Here is a 20,565-nt window from a genome sequence, read left to right as displayed (position 1 = left end):
GGCCTTTTTCTTTGAAGACAGCTGACCCTCAGGCCGAGAAGTACCCTCCATAGCGTCTTTCACTAAAAGTTTGAGATGCTGGTTTTCTAAATAAACAGCGAGGGAGGAAAGACGGCTGAGTAAGGTCTTAGGCACAAAGGCTTGACAAATACTGCAGAACGTATGATCATGAGAAGTCAGTAAACAAAACAAGCATTTCCCGTAACAGTCTTTATGGGGAATATGTCTTCCACACTGGCATTTATCCTTCCTTGATGACATGAAACCCCACAACAAACAAAAGCAATAAAAGATAAGCAAAAAACCTCAACGGGGCACTTACCTGAATGGCTAGGTACACCAGCAATGGCTCAGGCGATCAAATAGACTATTACAGATGGCATTCGGACTGGCAACAAAGAAGTTCTGAGGATGGTATGTCCGTATGTCACCTTTATGCCTTACGTTATGCGAGGAGCATATATGTGACATACGGCAAGAAATAAGGCAACAAAGGCTTTGGTATATTGGTCGGACATCAGACGACCCTTGGCAGGGGATCCCTGATGTTGTGAATACTGCAACAGTGAAATGAAAGGACATCTTATGTTCTGTGAAATTAAAGTGGAAGTTGTAAAAATCATGACAATCACCTTGTAAGTACTTGGAACTCCACTCGTGCAAAGTTCCAAGCTCCGCAAAAGGAGAAACAAAAAAATGTAAATAAAACATTTTTTTTCTTTTTTTAAATATTTTCACTCTTTGTGGGAGGTGGGGATATGGCTGCAGTCCAGCAGCCAGTACCACGAGCTGCCTCTGTATTGATCTAGGACACTATCCTTTGAACAGCAAGTATATTTGAGAGCTAGACAGAGTTACTGAACAGAAGTATCACTGCTGTTGAGAGTCTTTATTATTATAGAATATATATGGCTGTGTCTGTTTAGGTTTTATGGAGGGCTTATGCTAGCACAGATCAATGAAGGTATCAGAAAAGCTATCAGCACTGGCTCATTGTAGGGGGCTTTAGCTGAAGGAATTTCTCCTGATTAACTTCTTTGCAGATGAGTAAAACTCGTATTAGGATTACTTCACCAAAGGGAATAGCACAAAATAGAGCAGCATTTCTTTTTTTGCAGAGGAGACTTAGTAAAGCCAAGCTGAAGTAAGGAACAAATGCTACAGTTGAAATGTAGGCAGGTTATCAGTAAACATTTTAAATTCTATAGAAACATTCTTCTTGTCTCGCTCCACTCTCTGGACACTTAAAAATTTTAAGTCATCTACACAGTAACTGGATCTGAAATATCAATGGTACACTAAAAACTCACGCATAAAGATGTTTCACTGACTATATGGTGCCTTACTTAAAGTATTTCTGCAACAAGCCAAGTCCAGAGTACAGAGGGAAGAAGCCCTAGCTGTAACTCAGATAACCAAGGTTTAATTAAGCAACCAGAGCACACCAGAAACCACAGAAAGGTAATGGCAGGAAGTGCTGGTACAGTCGTACACATCTTGGGCAGAGAGATGGAAGCTTAGCCTGCTGCAGTACTGACACTAGGTAGAAAACTGTTATGGTATAAGGCTACAAACAGGGCCATGGATGTGCAGGCTGGTGTAGTCCAGTTGACAACACGTGCAGAAATGTGTATGTGCTTGGGGCCAACAAACTGTATTGATGTCAATCTGTCACTGGGATGCAAGGGATGATGGGGAAAAATAGCCTCCTCTTGTGGCTGCCAAGATGACAGCTCTGCCAACTGACAGAGCACTGTAGTGCCAGAAGTAAACATTCACTGAAGAGTAGGAGTCTCCACAGTCCAGCACTGGATGATGTGTAGTGCAGAGATCAGAGCAGTGGAGGAATGGACAAGTGATGGACCAGAGGGTTGACATAAAAAAAAAATAGTATCATTGCAAAAGAGTTTCAAATAATAAAGCCATAAATCAAATTAAAGTTTGGAGAGGACACTGTTAGAAAGTATTCCCTCAGCAGATTATTATTTTTTTCATAATGACATAGAGGTGAAAAAAAAACAAGGCCATAGAGAAGTTTGTCTACAATCAAAAGCGTGCTAATTTCTGAAGAATGGTTTCCATTTTTCATCACTTTCAGCACAACTGAGATACTGAGTTATGAAAACAGTTAATGTGGTAAAGCTAAGGAAAATGAGTTAAAAAATAAGTTCTGATAATAACCTCTGAAAGAACCGATGACTCACCTTGATGTGTATTTGGTTGCGTAGAACTGCTGCACGCAGAATCATGGCTTTTGCTCGTCTCTGGAACTCCTTGCCCATCTGTAAAGATTTCTCAAAGGTTGTGCTACGTTGGTCGACATCTCTGGCATAAAGAATCTGTTGGAAACGTAGTAGAATAAAGAATCTGTTGGAAACGTAGTAGAATAATCAGTAAGTACTGTATGGGCATCTGCAACTTAAGACATTCCGCCAGGTTTGCAGGCAATGTCTTAAAAAGCTATTACCATGCTGTTTACATAAGCCATCATGAAAAATTGTGTTCTACAGCAATAATGGTTTATTCTTAATTTTCAAGCTGATGCACTGAAGAAATAGTACTTCAGTGGTCATGACACAAATTCATTAAAATAATATTCAGTCACATACATACGTCTCAACTGTTCAGATTTTTGGTCTGTTTCTCAAACATCTGTGGTTTTCTGACACATCACCAAAGACTGAAGTCAGTAAATAAAGGGATATAACTGACCTTCAGACTTGACATCCTTCAACAAATGCAAGCTTAGGGAAAACCTGTTATTCTAAGTTTACAAGAGATGTATTTAAAATTTGTTCCTGATTATTTTTGACTTTGTCCAGATTTCTTGTGCTTAGTGGCTGAGACGTACGGTCATATCTACACAACATGTAAAGTTAAAACAGATATGTCTGAGTGAGTACAAACAGCCACAGTCAAACAATATGTACCATAATGTGCACATCAAAATCTTACACGTCTTATTTCTAAAATGTAAACTGCAACTAAAAATGCAAGCCTACAGTTTACTGTAGATCTCAAAATTAGATGTCAACCTTAAACAGAAGCTGCACTGAACAAGCATTTATTGAAGTAAAAGTTGCCTTTGAACAGTAGGTATGTCTTGTATTCGGGTCTATGACAGCCGATCGAAAGGTAATTTCGACGAACAGCATATAGATCGAAAATGCCATTATTTGAAAGTGGTATTGTGAGATCGTAGTACAGTGAAAATTGGAAAATTTGACCTTTCCTCACTGTAGTGCGATCTCGGAGTTGGAATATATATTTAGTGAATGGTATGGGTGCGCAGCCCCCCACAAAACCGATTTCGATTAACTGCATTTTCGATCTATATGCCGTTCGCGGAAATTACCTTTCGATCTGCTGTCATAGACCCTTGTATTCAAGGGTAGCTTCATACAGATTACTTGACTCCACACTCTGCAAACAGAACCATCAATCTCTGCAGTTACTATGTATAACATAACTCCACCCATAATGAAATCTATAGCTATTTAGAAATCTACTGCTAAACATGTATTCTTCAACTACAGGAATGTATTTTAAAACTATCAAGTACACCTGCAACAACTGAACAATGCACTTTAGGTAAGGTAATCACCACCTAAGCAGCTGTACAGCAGACTTCCTTGCTGTGTGCTCGAAAAACATGAAAGAATATTTTATTAGGTTGTTGAACTGCATACATGTGTATTACTCTGCTCAGTACTGACCTCCTCTTTATACAGTTAACACAAAATTAAGGACTGCCTAACTGAGGCTGGATGCCAAGGTAAAGTCAGTCATAAGAAGGTGTCCACACAGTGCAAAGCAAAATGATATACCACCAATGAAGCCTAAAGTTCAGCTACTGTTTGCACAAGTGATGTAAAGCCAAACAAGTTCATGACTTTCTTCAGAGACAGGATGCACTCTTGCACCATTTCTTGAAGCATGAAACTATGCACAACAGTTCTTGCAAATTGTGAAGGAGGTACAAAATTCATTACGTTGCCAAATGTTCACTCTTAACTTAGAAATGTTTGCTCAGAGTAACTATATACTGGCATTTTACATGTACCTTGACTTTTAACTAGTTACTGGTAACTTTAACATCTTAAATGTATGTTGTTAGAATACGGAAATTGTTATATTCAGAGCATCAGTTACATCAAAAAGTCCAGATATTTCCTTTTCCATTTGTTTACAACTTTGGCATTTATGTTTCAATAATGGAGTGAATAGTCATGGCCATATGTTTCTAGCTAGAGAATGGGTTCATAAGTAGTTTCAAGATATATGGTCCATGAGACCCAGAGCAGATTAGCCCAATGCACTGGTTAAGTAACTTGCTCCGAGTTGCCCTGTATGCAAATTGAGACCAAAAAACTGAAACTTAGACCAGCAGCTCATTAACAGCCCCAAAGCCTTAATTTTCTAAGCTAACTGCCAGACAACTTAACACTGATACTTGAATTTTTTTGTGCAGGTTGTTTGTTCGGTGCAGTGAAACGCTTTGAAGAGCTTGTTTGAAAATATCAGAACTACCATTGCTTTTGTCGACGTTGGTGTCTGGATGTTGATTTATTTCAGTTACTAAATAAAGGAAGTACACTTTCTAAGATGGGTTAAACAGCTTTCAGGTTTTAGAAACAGAAGTTGATTTTTGCTCATATGGAATGTGAGGCACTACATTTTAGTACTCATGTGAACAGCCTGCATAAAGTGTCTGTTTTGCATGCTAGACATTTGCAGTTCATAACAGGAAGGACAGAGACTGGGTTATACTGCATTTTAGTTGGGAATGTTTGGTCTTTACATAACTGTGCAAAAGTGATGGTGGGAACTAGGAAGCAGCTATTAGAAAGGGCTGTCAGTTGTTGATGCCCCTCAACTTAGAAACAGTTACCGTGTTTTACTTGTGTTGTTAAATGCAACGGTATGCTTACTAAGACAAAAAGCGTGTACCATTTTTAAAGACTGAGAAAAACAGCTGATAACTATGTGCTCCATAGCTCTCAAGTTTCCAGATTTTTGCCTCATATTTTTGGTCTGCTCTACATAAAAACTGAGATTTTTGGCAAATCACTGAAAAATGAAGTCACCAAATACCGCATTTGAATTTAAGATTTTATAACCTTTAGAAGATGCATGCTAATACAAAATCTGTCATTCCAGCAACTTTCTAAGTTTATAAGACCAATATATTTTTGGGCCTTTGTCCCCCCATTATTTTAGGCTTTGTCTAGATTTCTTGCTCTAAGTGGTTGAGAGGTATGATGTGCAGCAAATGTCAGATTGCAAGAATGCTCAAGTTTAAATCCCTTTTTTATGTTATTAGCACAACATAACCAAATGCTTTCAACCTAAGACATTTTCATTTAACGAAGAACAGAAGCAGCAGTTGTCACCGACTGATTTTAACAATGAAGCAGACACACAATAGCTATGTAAATCTCCAAATTCAGCAGGTCAAGAATCACTTAACCCTGTGCTAATGTATGGAGCACCAGCAAAAGAGAACAGATCTTACCACTAGGAGCAAAGATGAAGCAAGGGTGGGGCAAAGAAAGCACCTGACCTGGGTGCAAATTGTTAAGGGGCATGACCTCAGCTGTGTAATGGGCATGACTGGCCCCTTTACGGAACAGAGGTTTTCATTGAAGCAAATATATCTGCTTAAATTAATGTAAGTCCGTACTTTTTGCAATTACAGTAAGCAAATGCTTGCTATGTTTTAGCAAAGCTCTTAGCATGGAGGCATTATGTAGTTTATGTAGCTATATAATTACTCTGGGTGATTCTCAACTCGGGAGGACATTTTTTGCATCTTCAATCTGGCAGGTGTAAAGGCAGTCACTGGAGGCACTGCTCAGGGTGTCAACTGACTTAGTTACAAATCTGTCCTGTAGGCACAATGCAGTGGTTAATGGCTTATAATTCCCAGAAAAAAATTACTGCATCCTCCATCTCTCATGCTCAAGACCACACATGTTATTCTTGCCAGTACACATCACTAAAATCAATTGGTGGTAAAAGATGGCATACCAACACCTACTCTCCAAATTCTTTTTTGCCACTCATATAGTTTTGATCTCAAGTCTAACACATATCAAGGAAAGTTCATTAATGTAACAGAAACAAAAAATCTTTCAAGTGTCTTGGATCATCAGATCAGTAGCAAGGATCTAGAAAGGTATGGTCTGCACTGCCTGGGAAATGAGCACAATGTTGAGTACAACAGATTCAAGAATTTTAATAAAGTTACCTTGAGAACAATACAAGAGAAACTTAAGGCTAAGTTCACTGCAGGTGATTCCTAACAGACAGCCAAATTAAAGAATAAGGACATCAAGCCAACAACTGCTGTCAAGTCAGTCACAGGTACACAATTACAAAGTGGCCTGAGCGGTGCTCCCTCAAGCCACCATTTGGATGATTTTTTGAGTGAGTTTTACTTTCTCAGCATAGAAGATGAAAGGAAAACAGCTTATCAGTTTGAAGAAGACTCCTCAGTTCCTGGTTACAGCTCTATGGCTGAACTTGGGTCCTATTAGATCAATGAAAAGGCAATCTGTTGAACGGCTGAAAAGTCGAATATTCTGGACTTCGCGATCAGTTTTGTGAGATCGCGGTACAGTGAAGATTGTAAAATTTGCCCTTTCCTCACTGTAGTGCGATCTCGGAGTTGGTATATATAATTAGTGGGGGGGGGGTACAGCCCCCCACAAATTTGATTTCGAGGTCAGGAATATTCGACTTCTTGGCCATTCGACAGCTTGCCTTTTCATTGTTATAATAGGACCCGCTGAACTTTAACCTCCAAAACAGCTACTCCTCTTTTAATTCTCCAATACCTAGGTTTACCACCGAGATACAAGGGGTCACCCACTCTTCCAGTGCTTGGTGGGTTCATGGCTGTCCCCATGGAGATGGACATCACAGTTACATGATGGTTGCTGGAAGATGACCAAGCATGTGCAGCACTGTACCTCTAAGGAAAGTACAGTTGTGTACACTTACCATAAATGTAGATGTTCGAGTGTATTCACTGTAGTAGTCATTACATTTGGGTTATCTGCTTGCAGGAAGCCCTCAGTTGGCCTGATTAACAAAGTCTTGGGTCCTGTGTCAGTTGCTGTCCCTTCTTCCATGACGTCAGGTCGTCAGAGGTATAAAACAAGAAGTTATGTACTCACCATAATGTTCGATGTATGTAGTCCATATTGCCTCACATTCTTACCCGTGGGTTCGGAGACGAATGTCGGCTCCGACTCGGCCAACTTTTTTAGCTTGAAGTCTTTCTATTGGCTGGGCTGATGGTATCCCATGCTGCACTGCTCTCTATCCCCAGATCTAGTTGGCTGCGAGCCCCAGCACTCATTCTCCATGCATAACACTACCTAAGGAAAGGAAGAACAAATCAAGAATGAAGGGAGCTCTAAAACCAGACCTAACCTCCAGATCCTCCAGGACGGGGGAAGGAGGGGGGTAAGTAAGAATGTGAGGTGAGATGGACTACATACACTGAACGTTATGGTAAGTACATAACTTCTTGATGTTATGTAGTCCAATCTCGCCTACATTCTTACCCGTGGGACAGCGTCTCTAGCACCTAAATCCTGGGAGGCTCAGTGGAAAATACTCCTGAGCACTGTTGAACCAAAGGAAGACCTGCCCCTAGATACTACATCCAACTTGTAATGAGTAACAAAGGTGTGAGGAGATGCCCAAGTAGCCGCATCACAAATATCATCCATAGACAATCTGGCCTGAAAGGCTGTAGATGTAGATACTGACTGAGTAGAGTGAACCTTCACCCGGAATGGTAAATCTTTGCCCCCTGAGGAATAAATGAAAGAAATCCAACTGGACAACGTGACTTTGGAGACAGGAGACCTAATTCTGTTTTCCAAAAAGGAAACAAACTGATCAGATTTTCTGAGGTCTTTCGTTCTGTGCAAATAAAAACGTAATTGTCTGTGCACATCCAATAGATGAAATTTGAATTCTGCCTTGTTTGAGAACTGGGGAAAGAACACTGGCAATTCAATAGACTGGTTAAGGTTACTGACTGATGCTACTTTGGGAAGAAAAGAGGGGTTCGGTCTGAGAGAAACCCTGTCCTTATGAAAAATCAAATAAGGGGGTTTGATTGATAAAGCTTGAAGATCCGAAACGCGTCTGGCTGACGTGATGGCTACTAAAAATACAGTCTTCCAAGTTAAGAATTTTAAATCGCAAGTGGCTGCAGGCTCAAAGGGGGGTGAAGTAAGACCCTGTAGAACAAAGTTTAAGTCCCAAGGCATAACAGGTTCTGATACCGGAGGATGAAGTAACAAGTGCCCTTCAGGAAAGCCTTACAGAGTCTATGTGCCATCAGGCTAGGCTCGTCTGCGACATGAAAGGTAGAAATCACCGCCAATTGGACTTTAATGGTTGCAGCCGCTTAACCCTGGTTAAACAGCATAGACAAGAACTCCAATACAGATGAAACTGGAGCTGTGTAAGGGTCAATCTTTTTGGTATGCGCCCAGATTGAAAACCTCTTCCATTTGCTGTAATAAATATTGCTGGTCGAGGACTTATGAGAGGAAGATAAAATATGAACCACCTCCGGCGAAAAATGACGAAGCATAACTAATGACAGAAGTGGAGTAGCCAGGCTGTCAAACGGAGGGTCCGAAGAGAGGGATGGAGCTGCCCTGACATATGTGTCAGTAAGTCTGGTTGTGGGTCCAGAATCCAAAGAGCTCCATGAGATAGGGATGGAGAAAGGGGAACCAAATTTGACGAGGCCAGTGTGGGGCAATCAGAATCATTCTGCTTCCCAAGGATTGCGCTTTCTAAATAACCTTTGACAGCAAGGGGACCGGAGGGAAGGCATACAGTAGACCGGAGGGCCAATCGTGGACTAGAGCATCCCTGGGTGACTCCCCTTGAGGGAGGATCAACGTGAAGTAGCTGCTGCATTTGGCATTGAAAGGGCTGGCAAAAAAGTAGCAGCAAGGCTGACCCCACCTGCGAAAGATCTGTTCCGCAACTTGACACTTCAGGGACCACTCGTAAAGCATCAGAATAGCTCTGCTTAGCTTGAGCTCACACTGGACTTCCCCGGAATGTGCGTTGCCACCAGAAAACGTTGGGAAGACACTGCCCACTGCAATACTTGCATGGCCTCTCTGCAAAGGGGATAAGACTTGGTGCCCCCCTGCTTGTTCACATACCACACCACTGACTGAGTGGACTGCAATAGTCCCGAGAGGAAGAAAACTCTGAAGTGCTTGCAACGCTAGTAGCACAGCTCTCATCTCCAGGACATTGATATGCAGATGCATCTCATGCTCGTGCTCTTGCCACGTGCCTTGGACTGTTCTGCCTAGATAATGCCCCCCCCCAAATCTGGGAGGCATCCTTGGTCACTGTGGCAAATGGGGATGCAGGAACGAAGGGCTTTCCTGCATTCAGGTTGTCTGTGCGAAGCCACCAACTGAGATCCTGTTTGCACCTGTCTGTGAGTAAAATAGGGTGAGAGAGTGAAAGACGTTGAAGAGACCACTGGGCAAAGAGAAGCCACTGAAGGAGCCTCATTATGTATCCTTGCCAGAGGGACTAACATAATCGTAGCAGCCAATGTCCTCAACAGTTGGAGGACCCATCTTGCCTTCACTCTTCTCAGAGGGAGCAAGGCATGAACTTGTTGTTGTAGGACTCTGATTCTTTCCTGTGGTAGAAACGCCCGCATGAGGACGGTGTCTAGTTCGGCACCTGCAAAAGTGACGCACTGTGAGGGCAACAAGGCAGATTTTTCCCAGTTCAATGTGATGCCCAACTGTTGACATAGGTTGATAGTAGCGTCCCTGGTCTAAAGTAGTAGATGCCTGGTGGTGGCAGTAAGGAGCCAGTCATCCAGATACAGAAACACTTGGAAACCCTGACGTCTCAATTGAGCAGTCACCACTGCCATGCATTTGGTAAACACCCAGGGGGCTGTGGTGAGACCAAAGGGCAGGGCTCGAAACTGAAAATGACTGGCTCCCAGCTGGAAGCGTAGGTGACGTCTGGGTGCCCTGTTCATCTTTATGTGGTAGTAAGCATCCTTGAGGTCGATGGTGCACATCCACACTTCTTTTCCCATCAATGGGAGAATAAACTGCAATGTGACCATTCGGAACTTGGACTTTTGCACGTGGTGTTCAATTGGCAGAGATCCAATATGGGTCTCAGGTCCCCTGTCCTTTTCAGCACCAAAAAGAATCTGGAGTAAGTCTCTAATCCGATCTGGTCTGAGGGGACATGTTGGATGGCTCCTTTTTCTAGCAGCTTTGAAACTTCTGAAGCTGCGTAATCCCTTTGACTGGGTGGAACATCCGGGATTTTCATGATTGGAGGGGGATTTGACAAGAAGGGGATGACATATCCTCCGGAAATTATTCGTAGAACCCATTGGTCCTGGGTGATGTCTTGCCAGGCCTCCGGGTATAACAAGATTCGCCCCCCGACTGGCTCCGAAAATGCACAGTCGGGCCCTCCCATCAGGAGCGGCGGTAGGGAGAACCATGAAAGGAATCGCGGTCTCCCGAGTTGCGGGGGGCCTCCTCTGCCCCTAGGGTGGCATCTCCCTGAATAACCACCCGCTCCCCTGCCTCTGGAGGGGGACTCGCCTTGTGCACTGGGGAAAAAACCTCTGATTTCTTGAACCACATTTTGCCACCCCTCTGGGCCTTGGGATAAGGCCTAGAGGGAAGGAAAAAAAGGACTCCTACGGCAGAGTTTTTCCCTCCTGCTCGCACCTGGTGAGAGTGTCTTTCACCTTGGTTCCGAACAAAGAGGAACCATCAAAAGGGGTGTCGGTGAATGAAGACTTGAAGGCCTCCATGAAATGACAAAGGCGCCTCCTAAGAGCAACTCCTGAACTTGCTGCCCTACTCGCTCCTTCGGCTGCATATGAGATTAGCCTCGTGGAGGAGTTTGCAATGGAATTGAGGGCAGACATCTGAGCGTTGACCGTCTGGGCCACCGCCTCAGAAACATTACCCATGAGAGTATCTCCAAGCTCCTTGAGGAGATCTCTCTGGAGCCGTGTAAAGTGTGATAAATAATTCAGTGACCATAAGGTAAAGGTCGCTGAAGAAAAGGTACGCTTCCCGTACCGGTCCATGGTCCTAGACTCCTTGTTAGGGGGATGGACGGTGGAAGAAGTCTCGGCTAATTCCTTCTGAGTTGCAGCTGTCACCACCATGGCATCCAAAGGGACTCCCTTGGACAGAAATTCCTTATCAGGAGGAGCAGACAAAAATGTATTGGGTCTCCTGGGGACTGGTTGCACAGAGTCAGGGGTTTCCCACACCCTTTGACAAACCAAATCCAGAAGCTCGTCGAAGAGTGGAGATACCCAGGAGGCGGAGGGCTCAGCAACAAAGGCCTTGAGGAAGACCAACTCCTCCTCGGAGGGGGCTTTGGATGGCCAGTCACCTCTTTGTTTCAAAATCTTTAGGATGTCAGAGAAAGAAACATCCTCAGAGGATGACTTGGGGGACCCCTCAGATTCCTTGAGGTCGGTGTCTGATGTGAGAGACTCATCCTGGGAATCTATGTGCTTCCTCTTGCACATCTTCTTTCTGGGTGGCTTCTCAGGCAAAAACTCTGAGGGGCCCTCAGAAATGTGAGGGCCACTCATGGGGGTACCCTGAGACCTTGGGGCTCCGCTGTCTAGAGATAGATGGCGATCAGAGACCTGCACTGGTGTAGTAGGGGACAGAATAAACAACCCGCATGATGCTGCTGACGACCTGGCCAGCGCGCTCCGCATGGCCTCGAAGGTTGGTCCCCCTTGAGTCCGAAGAACGACCAGCCTCCGAAGAAATGACAGGAGTCAAACTTCCTTGCGCCAAAGCACCAAGAGGGAGACTAGGAACAGAGAGGTGTCCTGAAGCCTCTCCCTCGGGTCCGATCGAAGAATCCTGAGTCCTGAACCCTGTGGACGGCGCTGACGGTGTCAGAGCTGACGTCAGCACCAATAAGCCAGGAGGGACTGTCGGAATAGACCTAGGGACATCACATGGAGCAGAGCCCTCCGGCTCCGAAAGCTGTGGTGTGCTTGGAGGAGGAAGTATCGAAGCAGGTTGAGGGACCGGCTCCGGAGCCGACTGTTTCGGAGCCGAGAACAATTTTGCCAGAACCGGTGACTGAAGGAGTCTCTGCACCACTCTATCAACGTCCACATCCGATAAGGTCCTGGAGGATTTAGAGGATAAAGAAGGAGATCGAGACCTCCTCTCCGAAGGGGACCTGCGAGGAGGGGATACTGGCCTAATGCTAGGCGATCGGCTCCGAACAGGTTTCAAGAAGATTGGAGTCGAAGCAGGTTCCATAACAACTGACACTTCCTGTGGCCCCGAGGACAATGGAGCAGAGGATGTTGAAGCAGACTTTGCTATTTTCTCCGGTGGCTCCAAGGAGACTGATGGAGCCAGAGATCTCTTTTTTGATTTAAAGGATTTAGCCTTAGAGCAGGAAGCACTCTCCAGACCCTCCTCGAAGGAGGGTTTCAGAAGTCCCTTCAAAATCAATTTATTCTTCCTTTCCTGAAGAACTCGCTGACTAAAGGCATGACAGAAGCTGCACGACTCCTGGAGATGAATCGCTCCCAGACAATATACACAGAGTGTCCATCGGTAATAGACATTTTATAACTGCACCTAGAGCATTTCTTGAAGCCCGAGGGCTTGTGCTCCTTAGTATCTTTGGACAGTTAACCAACAATAATAAAGCACCAATGACAATTGATCACTGAATAAATGGACCAACATTCAAACAGTCACAAGGCGGGAAAAAGCCTACAACAAACAAATACCACAAGATCTCTACGTTAAACGATCCTTAGACACAAACACAAGGGAGAAATGACCAATACCTCTAATTTAAACGGTTGTTAGTCCCGGTAAACTTTTATGACGCAAGGAAAGCAAGGGGACAAACTAGGTCCTCTAACTGCTAGTGTGATACCACAGAAAAAACGATCAAAAACACAACTTTTCCACAAGACAAGACAAGAACACACAATAGCTATTAAAATAGCTTTTTGTTTGTAACAAATTTCTCTGATAAGGAAGAAAACGGGTACTTAGCCACAGCCAAGAGCTAGATCACGTCCGAGCTACACCAGCGGCAAACGAGATCTGGGGATAGAGAGCAGTGCAGCATGTGATACCATCTTAACCCAGCCAATAGAAAGACTTCGAGCTGCAAAAGTTGGCCGAGTCGGAGCCGACATACGGCTCCGAACCCACGGGTAAGAATGTAGGCGAGACTGGACTACATAACATCATGCAGCATACGCCATTACATCAGTTTTTCTTGCCCCAGATGTCAGGTGCACCCCTAATGGGAAGCAATTAAATACAAAAGCACAAAGATATACCTCCAACAAAAAAGCAAATACACCAAAAAGGCTTTTAAGCATAGTAAAGGAATGTAGAGGTATAGCCAAAAGAAGTTAGGGGGCTGGAGGGAGGGTAACCAGGACTGTAACAGTGAATACACTCGAACATCTACATTTATGGTAAGTGTACACAACTGTACTATGCTCTTCGTGTTTCACTGTTGCAGTCATTACATTTGGGTAGATTCCTAAAGCTATGGTTGGGAGGAGGAATTTAGATAGCATTAGGGCCAGCTATAAGGCCCTGCAAGACTGCAGTGGCAAAGCCAGCTCTGGATTTAGAGAAAATTGGCAAATGATAATGCTTGGTGAAAGTATGTACAGAACTCCAGGTAGCAGCTTCTACGATGTCCCTGGTAGGGACGCCTCTGAGAAAGGCTGTAGAGGTAGATGCAGCCCTGGTGGAGTGAGGTCTCCATGGTGCTTACAGCAGAAATGAATGCAATGTCTTATCCATTTAGAAATGGTTTGCTTTGAAATAACCTTGCCCTCTGCCCCTGCAGCAAATGCCACCAGCAGTTGTTCAGATTTCCTTTGAGGTTTAGTCCTGTCCAAGTAAACTCTAAAAGTTGTCTGTGCACATATAAGGAATGCAGTATCCGTTCCCCTTTACCCTGTGGATTGGGAAAGAAGGTTGGCAAATTAATGGACTGATTAAGAGCCACACTGGATACCACCTTAGGCATGAAGGATGGATTGGTTCTGAGGGACGCCCTGTCTGCATGAAAGATGATGAAAGGCTCCACTGCCTTAAGTGCCTGTAATTCAGATACCCTTCTAGCTGAAGTGACTGCTAAAAGGAAAGCTGTTTTCCAAGAAAGAAATTTTAAGTCTGTAGTAGCAGCTAGCTCAAAAGGAGGCACATTGAGTTTCTCCAAGACAAAGTTAAGGTCCCAGGCTGGGGTTGGAGCTCTCCCGGGTGGTCTCAAATTTTTGGCCCCTCAGAGGAACTGCTTGAGCAGTGGATGACAGAAGAGGGGCAGTTCTGTGTTATAATGAGCTGAAATGGCTGAGGCGTGGATTTTAATGGAGGAAAAAGACAGGCCCTTGTGAAGCATCTCAGTTAAGTATTGTAAAATCTGAGGTAAATTGGGCGCTGCTGTGCTCATCCCTTGAGACTGGTTCCAGGCACAGAATCGTTTCCATTTTTCAGCATAAGATTTTCTAGTACTAGGCCTCCTTGCCTCAAAAATGATATCCATCACAGGTTTGCTGAGGGATGGTAAAGGAGAGATTAAGTAATGAGCCAGGCTGCAAGGTTCAGTGTTAGAAGCTGAGGGTGCAGAATCTGGTACTCCTGCTGAAGGACAGAGCATCCACTTTCCAGGCTTATTTATGGGAAGACCTTGTGCAAAATTTGTCCAATTGGTAGTTCTGGGGAGTGGCAAACAGGTCTATATCTGAGCTCCCCCATTTGCTTGTCAACATGTTGAAAATCCTTGGTTCCAGTTTCCACTCGTGTGGGTCCATGAGGTTTCTGCTTAGTCCGACTGCCAGTGTATTTAATTTTCCTGGCAGAAATTGAGCTTGTAGGTGCACTTGGTAGCTCAAGGCTGTGTTCCACAATGCCATGTCTAGTCTGCACAGGGGATAAGAATGTGTACCCCCCCCTGCTTGTTTATGTACCACATAACAGTGGTGTTGTCCATCTTTACCATTATTTGTCCTGGAAGAATGTGGTCCTTGAAGGCTGTTAGAGCATTCTGTACAGCTAACATTTCTTTCTGATTGACATGCAGGTGCATTTGACTTGGGTTCCATTTGCCCTGAATGCACTTCGCTGCCAGGTGAGCCCCCCATGCATAGTCTGATGCGTCTGTTGTTAGGGTTTGGGAGGCAGGGGGTGGCGTGAAAGGTAGTCCCCTTGTTTTGGTGGCAGGCCTCTGCCCACCAAAGGAACTCTAGGCATAGGCAAGGTATGACAGGAATCATTGTTTGTAGGTCTTGAGAATGTTGACACCATAGGCTTTTTAGATACCACTGTAGTTTCCTTATATGCAGTCTTGCATATGGAATTAGAAGAATGCAGGAGGCCATGAATGCCAAGGCTTGCAGTACTTGTCTTGCAGATAGCAGGGTTTTTGTGGCCACTTGTTTGAAGTAGGTTGTCAAATGGATTTGTTTCTCTGGCGTGAGGTAAGCCATCTGGGAAGTTAAATTCAAGCTTGCTCCTAGGAATATAACTTGTTGACAGGGTGCCAGGTGTGATTTCTTTTCGTTTATGGTGTACCCCAGACAAGTTAGAACCTTTTGTACAAAGGCCAGATGATTCAAAAGTATGTCCTGGCTTTCTGCCTGAATTAGACAATCGTCCAAGTATGGGTATATTTGAATATTTCTTTGCCTGCAAAATGCAATAACTGGAGCTAGGCATTTTGTGAATACTCTGGGTGCAGTAGATAAGTCAAAGGGCAGTGCAGAGAACTGATAGTGCGTGTAGCCTGCTTTGAAGTGTAGGTATCTTCTGCAACATTTCCTGATTGGGATGTGCAGGTATGCTTTTTTTTAAAACTAGTGTTGCCAACCAGGCATCTTTGCCTAGCATAGGAAGTAATTGGTGAAGAGTCAGCATCTTGAATTTTGGAATCGCCAAAAAGGTGTTTAGAGTAGACAGGTCCAGGATATGACGCCATGAATTGTCTTTTCTTTCTGGGTACCAGGAAAAGTCTCGAGTAGAAACCTTGTCCCTTTTCCTCTTCTTGTACCAGCTGAATAGCCGGCATGCTTTAGAGAGAAAGTACTTGTTTTTGGGCCTCTGCCCACTGATTTGGGGGTAGGTCCGGTGACCCGCTTGGTGTTGGCAACGTGTGGAAGTGAAATCTGTATCCCTGGGACACTATTTAAAACCCATTTGTCCTGGGTAATGAGTTCCCAATTCTTTGCATGAAGAGCAATCTTTCCCCCAAAGGGGCAGTCAGTTGATAAGTGCTTGGAATTTTTTAAAAAGAAGTCATCGAGACAGTTTACCATAGGGGGGAGTCTTATTATTCCCAGATTTGGAAGTGGAGACCCCCCACTGCTTAGTTGTGTGTGTCCCTTGGGACTGAAACCAGGGATTTTTGCTGTGTCAAGGTCTGGCTTGAGAAGACCTGGAAAGGGCTGGAAAGGACCAATTCTTAGAGGGCCAGTGCCTACTAAATCTAGAAGGCTGAACTTGTAAAAAATCTTTAACAGTTTGCATAGATTTAGCTTTATCTTCCATCTTTTTAAGAACTTCCTCAGCCTTGCTGCCAAACAGGCGGTCCTGATTTAAAGGGGCATCCAACTATTTAACTTTAACATGATCAGGCAAAGATTGCTCCTTAAGCCAAGCATACCTTCTGAGCACAGACCCAGTAACAGCAGCCCTGCAAGAGGCCTCTAATGAATCAAAACCACATTGCAAAGCATGTTTTCCAACTTGTTCAACAGAATGCATTAAATCCTGTAATTCTTTATTTTTCACACAGTCAGGAATCAACATCATTTTCTGTTTAAGCAGTCCAATAACATTTTGCTGATACTTTAACTTATGAAACTGGCAGTTTAAAGCCCTAATGGCCAAGGTTGCAGAAGTGTAAACATTCTTATCCCATCTATCCAGCGCCCTGGAGTCTCTATCAGAAGGGGTAGGATTTTTCATAGGTTCATACTAGGCTATCTGCCCTAGGGCATTTATAAGCCTAGCCAGAGTGTGTTTGGCTTTCGCCACCCATTTTAAATTAATTTTGCTATTCCCTTTTTTGAAGTTAGTATACTGTGCCTCTGTCTAACAGTGACACAGAAGTGATACCCGGGGTAAACCTACGATCTCCCATCCACTCATCAAGATTCCTCTTGAAGAGAGTCAATGAGGGACTCTGCCTAACCTGGACTGAGATTTTATTCCAGAGTGAAGGGAGCCTCAGGGTTATGAATCTGTCCCTCCAGCATGTCCTATTTATTTCAGTGCTGAGGTTCAAGTCTCTCGAGCACGTAGCTCGATGGGATTTGGATTTTCTGAGGTGCAGCATGCCCATTAATTCCGGGTTGGACATGGCTTTATCGTCAGGCACAGATCGCCTCTGAGCAGGCGGTATGCCACTGAGTAGAGCTGGAGTTTCTTTAACCGGGCAGCATATGGCATCTGTTTGAGCCCTTTGATCCTCTTGGTGAGGTACTTTTGGGGTCTTTCCAGTTGCTGCAGGTGTCTGGTAAGGTACATCCCAAAAGGGGCATTGTACTCAATTATGGGCCTGATGAGGGATGAGTAAAGAGGCACGATGACCTCCCCTGATCTAAATGTGAATCCCTTCATGATTAGGTGGGCTATATAAAATGTTTTTCTAACCACTTTGGCCACGTGGTTGTCAAATGAGAGATTGCTATCAACTTGAGTCCCCAGGTCCCTAATTACTTCTTCTTTACTTACCACCTATGTGGTAATTTGTGGGCACTTTGTTTTTGCCAAAGGGGATGACTATACACTTTTTGGCGTTTAGCTTGAGGCCATGGCTCTGGCACCAGTTGTCTGTTTCTATGAGGCCCTTTTGGAGGATGCTTGCGTCAGCTGGAGAGTCGATTATGGCGCCCAGTTTGCAGTCATCTGCGAACTTTGTCAGCCACAGTCCTTCCGTGTTGGCCTGTACCTCCGAGAAATATATACCGAACAAGAGAGGTCCCAGGACTGAACCTTGTGGGACGCCACTTGTAACTGGTTTGGAGTCTGACATGGCTCCAGCAATTCTAACCATGTGGGTTCTGTCCTTGAGCCAGTTTGCAACCCATCTAGTGACATAGGGGTTTATATTTAAGCTGGTGAGCTTATCTATAATGCCCGAGTGGGGTATTGTATCGAAGGTTTTTGCGAGGTCCAGGTAGGCTGTGTGGACCACCTTCCCTTAGTCAATGGCCTTGGTGACTGTTTCAAAGGAATCGACCAGGTTTAGGAGGCAGGATCTGTCCTTAAAGCCGAACTGGGTAGGATCCAGTGTCTGTAGGTCCCCAATATCTTTATTTATGAGGTCCATGATGATCCTTTCCATAGCTTTGCAGACCAAGCTAGTCAGAGGGACCATTGTTGCTGTACGCCACTCTTTGGGTACACATCCTGTAGTAAGACTGAGACTGAACAGCAGTTTTATGTTTGGGTTTACCTCTTCTTGGAGTTCATGTAGGACGCAGCCCGGGACACCGTCTGGTCCCATTGATGCTGTGTTTTTTGCTTTGGAGAGGGCGGCTCTTACCTGAGCATCTGAGATGTCAGTGGGGCAGCACTCTGCTGGGATAGATATTTGCCCTTTTGTTGGGGGGGGGGGATGTGCTGAACCTGTCAGCTAGGATGTTGGCAATGTCTGTGGGTTCGATGTATTTTTTGTCATTTTGGACTAATTCTGAGCATATCTGGGAATTCCCACCCAGGTTCCTAACATAACTAAAGAAAGCCTTGTGATTAGCCTTAGTGCCCTGTGCAATTTCTAGCAGTAGAAGCCTTAATGCTCTTGGGTCCCTGTGAAACAGTCTCTGGATCTGCAATAGGATTTTTAAAAAGGAACTTGTGGGACTCCGGGACCCTGTAGTATCTGTCAGGTTTTCTGGGAGCAGGAGGCAGGGAATCAGGGGCCAAACTAGATCCCGAAAAAGCATCATCAACAATGTCTAGTACAGGAGGAATAGCTAAAAGCCTATGATGAGGTAGGAGAAGGAAATCCTTAAGCCTCTTTTTTGAATCAGAAAAATCCTGGCATTCCCAGTGGAAATGATCCCTTAGAGTATGTAAGGTTTCCCCAAAAGAGAAATTGTCAGGAGAGGAAGCAGAGGAAATGGAGTTCTCTGCATCAGAATCTTCATAAGTAGATAAGGGCAAATCCAGATCATCAGAAGAATCAGAAAAAACAGAATTCTGATCAGAAGATTCTTAATCAACTTCAGTCCTAGGCCTCTTAGAAGAGGGAGGTGGCTACCCCTGATTAGAGCAATTAGATCTTCAGCCATTCTTATCATTTGTATATTAGGCATAGAGGCCTGAGCATGTGGCCTGGGCGTCGGTTTTTTAGGCATGGATCGAGTTTTAGGCCGAAGTAAAGAAAGAGTCGATGGTTTAATATGCAAGTCCATAGGCCTGAATACACCCTCAGAAGCCGGTGCCTGCACAGCAGCTCCAGACCCATCCAAGGTAGAGACATCTGCGGGTTCCACAGTTGAAGCATCTCGCGGCATACTGGACTCCGAATGGATCTCAGTAGAGGCCTGCAAATCAGAAGTGGCGGGTATCAGGGGCTGCGAAAGCGCCTCACTGAGTACCGGCGAACTGGCAACTGGCTTAGGAGAAGGGTCATCGGCGGTTTTGGACCTCAGTGGCCTGTATCTGTCTTTATCTTTGCTTTCTTTCAGAATCCCGGTAGTCGGATGGCTAACCGACGACATTTCAAGATAATTAAACCGAGAACTGAAATATTTAAAGGGGAAAATATACAGACGACGGATAGTGCGTTGACTAAATAAGCACAAAACCGACAGCAAGGTACATCGTGGTCAGGGCCTAGGCAAGGAATACAGTACGAATGAAAATCTTTATGAGGTATTTGCTTTCCACAAGTAATGCAATTATTAACTTTTACTGACATCAGTAAGGAGCAAGAAAAAGTTTCCCCATCGGGGTACTTAGCTTTAGTTGAAGACTTCAGTTCTGAAACTCGAAAATGAAAACTTCAGGAGTCAGCCGATCGGCACTTGCGAACTGCTTCTGCTTCTGGCACTGTATGGCAAGAAAAACTGATGTAATGGCGTCAGCTGCATGTTTTATACCCCTAATGACCTGTCGTCAAGGAAGAAGGGACAGCAACCGACGCAGGACCCAAGACTTTGTTAATTAGGCCGACTGAGGGCTACCTGCAAGCAGATAACCCAAATGTAATGACTGCAACAGTGAAACATGAATAACATCCTCTTTTTTCCTGGATGAGAAACCTTTTGTGATGAGGTGTGTCACATAGAAGGATTTCCTGACTACTGTGACAATGTGATTATCAAATGAAAGACTACTGTCCACCTGTGTCCCAAGGTCTCTTATCACACTTTCGGTGTTAAGTAGACTACCGCTTATATGATAGTTCATGGGTACAGAGTTTTTACCAAAGGGGATGACAATGCACTTTCTGGCATTGAGCTTGAGGCCATGG

At 44.4% G+C, this 20,565-nt stretch overlaps 1 protein-coding gene across 3 annotated transcripts in view; it reads right to left on the bottom strand.

The window, feature by feature from the left end:
- GPS1 (G protein pathway suppressor 1) overlaps positions 1–20,565 on the bottom strand; it is a 2,619,406-nt gene that overhangs the window by 154,625 nt on the left and 2,444,216 nt on the right. For all 3 annotated transcript variants that reach the window (XM_044068228.1, XM_044068227.1, XM_044068226.1), the window contains exon 13: positions 2,205–2,339. In XM_044068228.1, coding sequence (XP_043924163.1) covers positions 2,205–2,339 — 135 coding nt within the window. The remainder of the gene's footprint in view (positions 1–2,204; positions 2,340–20,565) is intronic.

This window comes from Protopterus annectens, chromosome 4.part0 (assembly GCF_019279795.1).
Source record: "Protopterus annectens isolate FY-2018-M chromosome 4.part0, PAN1.0, whole genome shotgun sequence".
Taxonomy (NCBI): Eukaryota; Metazoa; Chordata; order Ceratodontiformes; family Protopteridae; genus Protopterus; species Protopterus annectens.
The sequence above is the reverse complement of the archived record's forward strand: the minus strand, read 5'-3'. Positions and strand labels throughout refer to the sequence as shown.